Below are 12,574 nucleotides of genomic sequence, written 5' to 3'. Positions count from 1 at the left end.
CTTCCTTCCTGATCACTGCCCTTCCCTGCACGAACCCCGCAGCACGACGAGGACACCAGATCCCCTGTTTTATTTTGGACACTTGATTCCCCTTTTTCCTGGACACGTTGTTATATTTTTTTGTTAATAAAAGCCTCTCCGAGGCCTGACGCCACACCCACTGTGTCTGTCGTTTGGTCGTCCCCCCACATTGGTGTAGAACGCAGGCAAGGCGGAGCCTAGACAGCACAGTTGGGGAACACCTGATGACATCATCCCCTCTAGCTCGCAAAAGCTAGTGAAGACCCGGACTGGGACGGAGGAACGATGGAGACGGCCTCCCAGCCACAAAAGGGGTAAGTGACGTTTCTTCTATTGTCATTTACCCTGTGGTTGGTGGAGGCTGTCGACTAAAACCCGGTTTCTCTGTCCCTGTTCCGGTGCGGTGCGAGAGGGAGAACTGCCCGGAGAAGAATCCCCGCCCCGCCGCTTGGAGCCACACCCACTGTGTCTGTCGTTTGGTCGTCCCGCCACACTATGTTTAAAAATATTTTAAAGTCTGTTTATATAGAACAGTGTACATGTTTTAATAGCTGACTAGGATTTTATTGTTTTTAGAAAATTGTGTTTTATGTTTGCTCATCGTGTTGTGATGTGTATTTTTTTGTAAATTTGTCCTTTGCTGCCTATTTTGACCAGGACTCCCTGGTAGAAGAGATATTGTATCTCAACGGGACCTTCCTGGTTAAATAAGTAAATAAATAAAATTAGACATCTGACTCCTGTCTGGCATAAAACGCCCACATTTAAGGCTCCTTCATCAATTCCCAATGGATAAAATCAAGTCCGCGTAGAGGGACTCCCATGCCACCAGAGTCGTGAGCTGCCGGACCCGCAGTCCGGACGAGAACCGCACCAGTTACTCGGCCGTCGGGCAAGGATGCCGGGCTGTCTAGTCCCTTCAAGCGCCATGGGCAGAGAGAAGGACGAAGCTGCTGAAAGAAGCCGCCGCCCCTCGCGCCCAGGACCGGAGGGGAGCGCGTGTGGCCGCTGGACTCCGCCCCTTACCTGGACCCTTCCTTCCTGACCACTGCCCTTCCCTGCACGAACCCCGCAGCAAGACGAGGACACCAGATCCCGTTTTATTTGGACACTTGATTCCCCTTTGACACTTTATATTTTTTTGTTAATAAAAGCCTCTCCGAGGCCTGACGCCACACCCACTGCGTCTGTCGTTTGGTCGTCCCGCCACAATATATAGTAATATAATACATATTTTAGTATTTAATAATAGTTACAATAAATAAATAATTTATTTTACTTAAACAATTTATACTATTTATTTTTTGTTGCGAATTTGTGGTTAAATATGACCCAGACATGTTATCGTGAGATTCACCCATAAAAGATTCATAAGTTGGCTGAAGTCAGTAAAGAGGCAGTGTATGATTGAGTGACCTCTGACCTTGAGCATCTCCAGCTCGCTCTCCAGTTGTTTAGAGTAGACTTCACTGTGCTCTCTGAGCTTACGCTCCTTAGAGGCTTCGGCACGCGCATCCTCCAGCTGAGACTCCAGCTATCACACACACACACACACACACACACACACACAATAAAAACAATCAATATGGAAGGAAAAACAAAAACTAGGATTCGTATAGACATTCTCATAAACCCTTCAATCTTGGCCTAATTTCAACTGCACACACCCTGCGAGACGTTATGTCTTTGAACACTAAAAAGATCCTGACATCAAGAACAACATTTTTGTTCGCCCTGAAACGCTTCCGCCTTGTGCATGAGAGAGAAAGAAACGAAACATAAAAGAAAAGAGCGTATAAATGGGGGAGGGTCTCAATCCAGCTGCAGTCAGCACTGCGATCAGTGTCGTCCATCTGGCTCGAGTTAGTCACTGAGGTCCAGAGGAGGTCATGGGGTCCGTGAGGCTGGTCTGCAGGGACGGGAGGGGGCGGGAAGGGGTGTGAAGACATTCCTGCTGTCGTCTAGGGAGATTTGGAGCTGTTGAGTCCGTCTCTCTCTGGAGCGTGACTGATGAACTTCAAAAATGTGGCACATTCCAAGGCCTTGTTTTCATCTGACTGTGCCCTCCGTCAGCCCCGGGGGTGTTAACATGATGACTTGGAGTAATAAACACGGCACGGGTTCAGAATACCAGGATGACACATGTAGCGTGAATACGTCTTCCTGATTGAAAGCCCCTGACAATTCATCTCCATCTACTTTAAAAACAGATCCAAAACAGTCATAACATTACAAGAGGGGCCGCGTGACCCCCTTCAATCATGCTGCTCACCTCTTTGCGGGCCTTCTCGGTTTTGCGGATGTCCTGGCGCATGGCGTCGATCTTCTGCATCACCACCTCCATCTCCTCCTCCTTGTCCCGCAGCTGCCTTGACAGACGCTGCTTCTGCGAGCGCAGCTCGGCCATACGCTCGTTCAGCTCCGAGAACTCCTGCATGGCCAGCTTCCGCTGCTGGTGGGCGTCCTTCAGCTCCTTGGTCTGAGACTTCAGGCGATCCAGAGACTCCATCAGTTGCTGGAAAGGGAGAGCAAGAGAAACGGATGAAATGGGATGGAGGGGTGAGATCAGAAGCTGTGAAAACGATAGCAGTGAAAGAGTGTGCGAGAGGAGCAGTGGAAGGAGAGAAAAAGGAAAGAGCAGCCGTGCTTGGAGAGACAGGACTGAAAAGAGGCCGAGTGAGAAATAGAAACCATCAAGAGAATTGGGAGTTGTGTGCTAAAAGAACGAGACACACACTCGTAAGGATATCAACTGGCACACGTGAAATTAACAGAGAGAATTCTTACTGGAAGTATTTTTGACAAAAAAAAAACAGGCTGGAATGGTTCTCATACACCAGTCATGCAGAGCTTTGGTGGGTACGAGCCAGGTCTCTGGGTCAAGAGTCAAGTGGAACGGCCCGACAGATTCGATTAGCTAAAAATGTGATACGCGGTGAGAATCTTGACCTGCCCTGTGTGAGGGGGTAATGACATTAATCTTGATTAAGCGGGCCAGTGTTTACGAACTTCCTGATTGAATAAAGCTGAGGTTGAGGACATGTAATCTTCAGCACGAGGACAGGAGAACTGTTCTCTGGCAGTTATGTCTGCAGTCACGTAATCTGTTACAGCATGTAATGTGTTTCATGCACAGTATATGACGACACTTATTCTGAAGGTGTTCAAGAGATTTTTACACCTTGTATCTCTTTACAGAGTTGAGAACTGAGATCCTGTTTTTGTTCCGAAAAGCATTCGTTTTTTTCATATAAATTTATTTTAATGAATTTAAACCATACAGCATTTTCTTTTGAGTGAAACAAACAAACAAAGCTTACAATGCAGCAAATATTTTCTTTCTTATGGTGACCTACACCTGAGTGTAATGGATTAGTGACAAAACAATAACAGAGTGCAGACTTATATCCAACGGTTATTGACTGGATTTTGAATTCTGAAAAATTACAAGGTGATTAAAACGTATGCACGAATGAATAATTCAAAATTAGATTCAAAATTAGACGTATTTAAAAAGTTGAAAAAGGTGCATTTTCATTTATTTTTAAGGCTTGTGTGACAAATCAGTGTAGTTACTGGCTGGTTGTTTATTATGTAACTAGTGCTGTCAAATGAATAATCACAATTAACGGCATTCAAAATAAAAGTTTTTGTTTACATAATATATGTGTGTGTACTGCGTATATTAAGTGTATATAAATACACATACATGCATGTATATATTTAAAAAAAAATGTATGTTTATATATTAAATATATTTATATATAATATAAATGATATGAATATAAATGTATACATGTAAATACATTTAAACATTTTCAAAATATATACTGCATGTGTGTGTATTTATATAAACATAATAAATATGCATACATAGTACACATATATTATGCAAACAAAAATTCATTTTGGATGTGATTAATCGTTTGATGGTACTATTTATAATGTATTTTAAAAGATTTGTGTAAATAACTTTTGCAAGAGTAAATGCATCTCATCATTTACCAATTAATTACTATTTCTTCCCAAATATTTGTTCTTCAACATACAAAACCAAACATTAACGGAACTTTTAAGGAACTAAATTGTAAACAGAAATCAGAAATTCCTTTTGATTCCCATGCAGGACTGAAAAAGTTTAGGAATATTTACATTTGTGGGAATAATTTCTCGTACTACAAGAAAGCAGTTCTTGCATTCAGGAATGACTGGTAACCCAACTCTCCAGTCACTCATACCTTATGGATATCCTCCTTCTCCTGCTTGAGAGCTTTGACTTGCTTGTCCAGGGCCTTTAGTTTGCTGGAGGAACTTTCAAAGTCCTGTCTCAAAGTCACTGCCTCCTCGAGCTGGTGCTCCAGCCTATCAGAGTCTGGGGAGAGAAAAGTTACTCAGAGTTATCTTGGATGTGACTGATTAGCTGACACAAATATACAGCCAAATAATCAAATCAAGAAATTCTGATAAGAGGAAGTGGCGTTGACTCACAATCTTGACACGGCACTTTTCTACCAATGCGTGATCATAGTTAATCTATAACGTAAGCATGTGTGTAGTGCTTTGACAAGACTCATAACAGACTTTATCATATCATATATCCATTGACAAGGATTGGGAGACCCATTACCTGCCAGCTTCTTTTTGAGCCGATCGATTTCCTCATTGAGTTTTTTAATCTCTTTATCACGACCAAGTGTGCCAGCCCCACGCCCAGAGCCATGGAGGGACTGAACAGCCTGAGTGGATTCTAGGAAATCATGAGTGGAACAAACAATCAGTATATACTTAGAAAACATTTCACTGATGGATTTACAAAATGAAACAAAACTACTAACACCAAATAGATTATATAACAAGGGCTTAAAGTGATAAATCCACCCAAAAATGATTATTTTGGCAAATGATTCTGCCATCAAAACCATTTTAAGGGACAAATGAAGATATTTTTATGAAACCTGAGAGACTTCTGTTTTTGTTGCTTCAAAAAGTTCAAAAAGAGATTGCAAAAGTAATTCCTATGAACCAAGCAGTTTAATCCAAGTCTTATTAAGAAACACCTTCACTTTATAAGGAACTAATTCAGGCTTTATTCACATGTGCTCACTTCATATGGAATACCTTTATGAACTTTTTGAAGTTTCAGTGGAATGGACTTACAATGGAGAAACAGAAATCTATTAGGTTTCATTTAAAACACCTTCATTTGTGTTTCAAAGATGAACAAAAGTCTTCTGAGTGACTGATGACAATTTAAATGTCTGGATGAACCAATCCTTTAAATGCTTTCTTCAGATATCAGGTGGAGTTTATATTTATTACCCTGCAGCTTGCGGTTGAGCTCCTGTTTCTCCTGCTCCAGACAGCGAATCCTCTTCTCAAAAGCTTCAACCTGCAGACCCCCATCCTGGAGATCCTCCCCGGCACCTCCATCTGCCAGCGCCACCCTCCTCACGCTGCTGCGGTCTGAGAAACAGCTGTCTGTGGTGTAGGTGAAGCCCACGAAGGGCAAGTGCTGCCCGGTGAAACCTGTGTGAGATACTGGGGGAGCGATGTCCTGCATGGGGAAACAGAAAGAGTCAAAAGTTAAATACAAACAAGTGGACACTCTAGTATACTTAAGGTTTCAGGCTTGTTATTTCATATGGGACAAAATGTTTTTTCCTCATCAAAAGTGTTAAACCAACCGGGTTTTTCAGCACATCATCGTCTACATCAAAGTTGGAGGTGTCTGAGGGAGAGCTGACGTCAGGGATGTACGGTGCCTCTGTGTTGCGAATGTTCTCCCAGTCGATGCCGGAGAAGAAGGGGTGCTTCTTGAACTCCTCGATGCCGTGCTGACCCAACCGATGCTCTCTACTGCAGATCAGCTGCTGGATCAGGTCTTTAGCCTCCTCTGACATATCCGTGATGTGAGAGGGGAACTGGAAACGCTCCTAAATAGTGCAAATTAGACCAGATTTTCCACTCTAAACCACTACTCAGGGGTGACCAGATGTGCCGATAAAATTAGGGCAGTCCTGATTTTATGTGTCCCAAAGGAGTTACAGCCGGGATGTTATTTGTCATGATAATTAGCTTACGCTATGAATAAATATTATCAACGGATTCACTGTGGTTCATGCTTTTTTTATCATGAGAAATTTCTAATTTCTCAAGATGCAAATGTGAGATTGTAAATGTGTTTGTTTTTTCAGTGGTGGGGAACATGTAAACTGGACAAATACCAAAAACACAATGATAGATCATCTCACCTCGTGGTTCATGATCTTCCCATAGGTCTCCACCAAGGATTCAGCGTAGAAGGGCGTCTCGCCATAGAGCATCTCATACATGCAGACTCCTAGAGACCACCAGTCACACTCCGGCCCGTATTTCCCCATGCCATCCTCCATGGCCTGCAGGATCTCAGGGGAGATGTAGTCTGGGGTGCCCACAGCCACTGATGACTGGACCTGCACAGGGGATGACAGGAAGTGAGGTCACAAACAAGTCACTTTGTTTTTCAAAGTGACAGGAAAGATTTCTATAATGTTGTAAGATTTAGTTCAAATAAATGCTGTTCTTTTGAACTTTCAATTCAAAGAATCCTGAAAAATATATAATAGTTTCCACAAAAATATGGAGCAGCATAACTTCCAACATTGATAATAATAAGTAATTGTTTTTTTGAGCAGCAAATCAGCATATTAGAATGATTTTTGATGGATCATGTGACACTAAAGACTGGAGCAATAATGCAGAAAATTCAGCTTTGCCATTACAGGGACAAATTACATTTTAAAATATAAAACAATCTAGAAAACAGTTATTTTAAATTAAGATTTCATCAAAAAAATTAAGTCTGTGTGAGCCTAAGAGACTTCTTTCAAAAACATAAAAAAATCTTACAGACCCCGAACTTCTGGATGCCTTTAAATAAGTGACAACAGCTATAGACACATTAACCAGTAGTGCACAAAAACACTACTATAAGGGTGTAGACACATAATATTCACCATGCCAAGTCTTGCTCAATCTTGCCCATAAAACATGTACCATACAAAAGCACTCAAAACATGTCTTGACCTCCGGTTATTTTTGTAGAATGTTTAATTGCAGAGAAGACGTAAAGACTGTCTAAGATAACGTTGAAAGATGTTGAGAGATGCATAAAGATGCCTTCAAGCAACATTACAGACACCATGAGGCTTTGTGGCTTTTACTTTAATGTTTGCAAAAACTCACCTTTATGTAAGTGTGACTATAAACAGACAAAATTTACTTCTAGCAGGTACACACATTTAAACTGCAGGAGTAAAAAATGGAGCAAAACATTGACGACTTGTCCAATACAATGATCACAAGACCACAATCTTCTATGGCTGAATGATTTGGGGGGGAAAAAAAAATAAAAATGTGATATTTCTGATAAACAAATTCTGATTTTTTTTTTTTTTAAAGCTCCAGCTGTACTGTGCTTATTTGTAGGGCTGCACAATGTAACCAAAAATATATACCAATGTTACTACTTCTAATAATTACTATTATTAATTTCTAATTTCATAATAATAATTTTATAATTTCATTTTACAATATATTTTAAATTTATATTAAATTGATGTTTTTTTTTCTAAAAACAAACAAAATAAGAAATATTACCAATGCAATATTTCACTGTAAAATAAAATGTTTTCAAAAAATAATATAATATACAAAAAATAAATATACTAATATAATAACAACACTAATATTTATTACATTATTTAATGTAATCGAATGTCGAAAACTGCTGGAAGCCTTTAAAGCTTCTCTTATGCTGACAACAGCTGGTTTATAAGCACTCCTCAAGTACACGTTATAAGCACCTCAAACTCAGAGCGCATGCAGAAATGAGTTTGTGTGGAGCAGTAATATCTGTGAACTGATCACGATTTTGCTTTAGTTTTGAATAATCGCAAAGGTCTCCTGTACTCAACATCTAAATATAGGTGTAACATCTACAAACATGCAGGGATCTGCTCAGTTGGTGTGGAACACAGCACATGTGCAGCTGAAAAACTAAAGTCCCGCTCTGCCCTTCTACATGCTGCTGGCACAGAGAACACACACACAGAGCAGTAGATAAAAGCTGTTTTGGCCTTGGTCTTGTTATCAGTGCGCTATGGTGACTCATCAGTCTGTGAGCCAGAGGGGTGGGCAGCGATGGGCCTTTCTAATTAGCCCTCCCCTTCTAGGGCAGCAGGGCCAAGAGCAGCTCTATTAATGTCAGGAGCAGAGAGAGAAAAGAGGGCAGGGGCAGTGCTTTCACCGAACAGATGGAGACCACCCTGCAAGGATGACAAACTGACTCTGGTTTTAGATGGACACTTGAGTTCAAAGTTGAGCCCTTCATCACATACTCACCGTGCCATCTTGCATCATCTTCAGACAGGAGCCGAAGTCGGCGAGACGGATGTGACCGTTCATGTCCAGTAGCACGTTGTCTGGTTTTATGTCCCTGTGGGAACAGGAAACACAGCATTTAAGCATGAAATAACTCAAGCAGTGGTTCTTAACCGGCTTTGCTTCAGGACTTTACATTGGACATCAAGTGGTGACCTAAATCTCAATTGTTTAGCACACAAAAATGTCATTAAAAATGAAAGATTGGTAACTATTAATATTAAAATGAACAGCATGGGCCCAATAATATGTAGAATTACTAACATCACTTAGAATGACCAGGAAAATAGACAATTTTGGTTTCTAAATGTCTCTCAAATTTCAGTGGTTTCATGCTCTCAGTACTTACACAAACACAATGTGGTCAGCGGAAACCATGGTTACCCTCATTGCATGTTAACTTGTATTTAATGTAGTCTAGGTCGGATCATTTTTCTTCTAAACCATCTGCAGTTTTGGTTTTTGAGGATGAGGGTATATCATGCAACCTGTCCAGGTTGGCAACTACCTTATTTGGCTAGAAATAATAAATGGCTGATAAATCTCTTTTGTCACTTTACAATACGGTTTCATTTGTTGACTTTGTTTATTTATTTGTAATTTCAACTAATACATTTAAAATAAATTAAATATTTTGGTAACGTTTGTTGATATGCTGTGAACAAACTAACATTAAAAAAGACTATAAATGCTAAAGAAAAATTTGCATTTATTTGATCAGAAATAGAGTGAAAAATTGTGAAATATTATTACAATTCCAAAGTAAAAAAAATATTTACTATTTTAATGAGTTTTCAAATGTGATTTATTCCTGTAATGGAAAAGCTGAATTTTCAGCAGTCTTCAGTCTTTCCAGCCTTTAAAGTCGCATGACCCTACAGGAATCATATACTTTCTTATAAAAGTCTCTTTTGATGAATCCTTGCTAAATAAAAGTATTAATTTATTTGAAAAAAATCTTAGTGACCCCAAACTTTTTACTGGTAGTGTAGATATCATTTGTTCATGTCAGCTAATGCATGCATGTTTATATTGAAGGTTGTAGGGGTGGGCGATATACCCGTAGACATGATTAACCAGTAGAAATGTGTCAACCGCTAGAGATGTTTGACTATCGCCTCTATTGGTGTGTTACACATTCATGTGACTTTGCTGTGCTAAGTGGTCACGAAAATGTATCGTTTGCACACGTTTTTAAGCATTGCGGTTTAAAACAAGTGATTTTAAGCCGTTGAAATGCAGTCAGCAGTGAAAGAGAACTAATTTTGCTATATGCGTGTCAGAGGTGCGGGTGCGTCAAGACAGTGCTCATAGAGTGTGGGAGTAGGGCTGGGCGATATGGCCAAAAAAATTATATTTATTTTATTGTCGATATCAATAACTATCACTATAAATGTCAAATTTTTATTTCTTTCAAGTTTAAAGGCAGATTTTTTCTCTAATGTGAAAGTCTAATGTGAAACACTTCACGTTTTTGAATTCTTTACACTTTTCCAGTAATTTTTCCTTAACAAAAGTATCTTAATAGAAAAAAAATATTTCTTAGTTCTGCATGTTCTAATGAGTAATATTGTTTCAAATCAAGAAACTTTTGTAACTTTCAAAAAAAGAAATATATATTTAATTTACACAGTGAGAATAAGCAGTGTTTTTATACATTTGATTACACAAAGTATGTAGCATTTCTTATTTGTTCTATTGTTGTTTTTCTTGTCCTATTGCTTGTAATTATATTCTTATTTAATCGCTGACTGTTTACTTGTCTTCAGTTAGCTTTTTTCAAATTTTGGCTAGTATTAGTTTTTTATGATATTGACACTGGTGCAAAGAATTATGAAATTTCTATGGTATCAAAAATTTTGATATCATAAAGACCTTATTTAAAGCAAAAATAACTACTTTGTGAAATATCGTTACCATGAAATAAATGTACTTATATTATAATAAGCTTTTGATCATATCTCCCACCCCTAGTAGGTTGCATATTATTATTCACATTTAGCACAGACCTGTGGCTCATTCTTGGGTCATGACCCACCAGTTAAGAACCACCTCTATAAAGATGGCTTTGACAGAGGTGAAAAAAACACGGCACTCAGCGCCGTTCATCACACAGCTGACGCTGCCCTGCGCTGTGAGGTGTTATTACTCCAGTGGGCAACCCACCCTGCGTCCGCTCTCCAGGGTGGCTGTTTCTTCATGCCCAGCCATGCCCTGCTCTCCATGTAAACAGCCTGCCTTTGTTCACCCTCCCCCATTCACACACACTCAGTCCCTGTCTCTCGACGACTGGGCCACACACACAGTGCCCTCTGATTCACAGCCCTGGCACCATGGCGAGCACAGCGGGTACAGAGTAAACATGGTGTCAAAACTCATCACACACACACCACACAATTCACAACCTCACTGGGTGTCAGTATAAGCACGAAGGGATGTACCCGTGGACACACGCGTTTACGAGCGCTAGCATGACTTTAGTCAGCTACTTTGGCCCAGCAGGGTCATGATGCGATGTGTTTAAAAGGCTGTTATGATTGGTTGGGGGAATCAAGTTAAAGACTCAGAATAAAATGTCTTCATTAATTCACCCTCATATCAATACAAACCTGTATGACTAAAGAAAGTTAATGCTACCCTCTTCTGTAAAATGAAAACTGAAGAGAACTGATGTTGTTAAGCTCAAAAAAGCACCATAGGAACATCATAGAAGTTGTTTAAATAATCACATTTTTAGTTAAATTATTGCACTATAATCCAAGTCTTCTGAAGTAATATGATAGTTTTTTTAGATAAAAAGACTGAAATCTAGGTTGTTATTTGCTAAAAATATTGCTTGACAGCAGCAGCCATTCATATCCATTGTTGGGAAAAGAGCAGCGTGAACATTCTGCTAGGGTCACACAATTTAGGTGAAAAAAAAAATAAATAAATAAATCGAATTGCAATTTTTTTCAATAGGAATTGATATCAATATAAATATAAGATATATTTATATGACTATAAATATTATTATTAGTAGTACTATAAGTATTATTACTAATAAAGAAAAATAGTACACAAAATAAGAAATACTCCTATCGTAATTTCACTGTAAAATTAAAAATATGTCAAGAATAAGAGAAATTCTTACAGTAAAATACAGTAAAACTGGAAATTAATACTTATATTTATGTCTTAATATCCTTAATTTTCAAACATAAGATGCATTGAGCTTTTATTGGCACATGTTGCATTTTCAAAGCTGTAAGTATCCCAAATGCAGTTTGTTTGGAGCAGCATTTACCGTGAAACGAGGTGCTCGGAAACACTAAAAATACGGGATCATGAGGTGCTTGTGTGTAAAAGTGCTGCGCTTCACTCTAAAACAAGTAGTGCATGTATTCATTGAATTAAATAACAGCTTTTGCAATTCCATAATCACACTAAGCCATACCACTATTTCAGTGTTATTTTATTCATAAAGTGCTTACATTCTGCTAAACACCTCTTTATAGGTTGTAAATAAGGTGAGGGTTAGTAAATGTTTATTTTTTGGTAAACTACCATTTGAATAGCGCTACTGTATCAGAGGTGACGCTTCCACAAAAGGAAGGAAGAGGGGGCTCAGCTGGACCGGATGGCAGTCCAGGACAAGCAGCCAGGAAGAGGCCCCTGAACCTGAACAGATCTGCAGCCCAGAACACCACAGCCATCTGCGGTCATTTCATTAAATGTTTCATGTGGGAGTGGACATATGGGTGAGGTGCTGTTGATCTCCAGTGTGCACATTACTCACACAGGGCCAATGACCACTCTGCTATACTTGTGAGTACATGTTCAAACACTTGGGCAGAATCCTACATTGGGTAAATCTTGTCGTTTTGTCTGGATCTAGTCTTGCGATTAAAACTTGACTATCAGCATAAAGTCCGGCCCACATTGCAGCTTATTCTGGCTAAAAATGGCTCACTTGGACAGGAAGGGGTTACGTGATATATAAAATGATCAACCACAGTTTGCTTTTTACATAATTTTAGGGAATAAACAAAGCAAAACCCTGCTGAGAAGACCAGCATGAATGCCCAGGATTATATCCCAGTATCCCAACTCCTAAGTCATGGGTTCGATTCCCAGGAAATGCATGAGCTGA

At 39.5% G+C, this 12,574-nt stretch overlaps 1 protein-coding gene across 5 annotated transcripts in view; it reads right to left on the bottom strand.

The window, feature by feature from the left end:
* Positions 1–12,574, bottom strand: part of cdc42bpb (CDC42 binding protein kinase beta (DMPK-like)) — a 97,176-nt gene that overhangs the window by 29,086 nt on the left and 55,516 nt on the right. For all 5 annotated transcript variants that reach the window (XM_016481156.1, XM_016481157.1, XM_016481158.1 and 2 more), the window contains 8 exons: positions 8,404–8,497; positions 6,273–6,473; positions 5,706–5,954; positions 5,341–5,575; positions 4,649–4,768; positions 4,260–4,393; positions 2,294–2,536; positions 1,445–1,555 (listed from right to left, as the gene is read on the bottom strand). In XM_016481156.1, the coding sequence (XP_016336642.1) occupies positions 1,445–1,555; positions 2,294–2,536; positions 4,260–4,393; positions 4,649–4,768; positions 5,341–5,575; positions 5,706–5,954; positions 6,273–6,473; positions 8,404–8,497 (1,387 nt within the window). The remainder of the gene's footprint in view (positions 1–1,444; positions 1,556–2,293; positions 2,537–4,259; positions 4,394–4,648; positions 4,769–5,340; positions 5,576–5,705; positions 5,955–6,272; positions 6,474–8,403; positions 8,498–12,574) is intronic.

This window comes from Sinocyclocheilus anshuiensis, unplaced genomic scaffold (assembly GCF_001515605.1).
Source record: "Sinocyclocheilus anshuiensis isolate Anshui unplaced genomic scaffold, SAMN03320099.WGS_v1.1 scaffold405, whole genome shotgun sequence".
Classification (NCBI taxonomy): domain Eukaryota; kingdom Metazoa; phylum Chordata; class Actinopteri; order Cypriniformes; family Cyprinidae; genus Sinocyclocheilus; species Sinocyclocheilus anshuiensis.
Note: the sequence above shows the minus strand (reverse complement) of the source record. Positions and strands in the feature narration are given on the sequence as shown.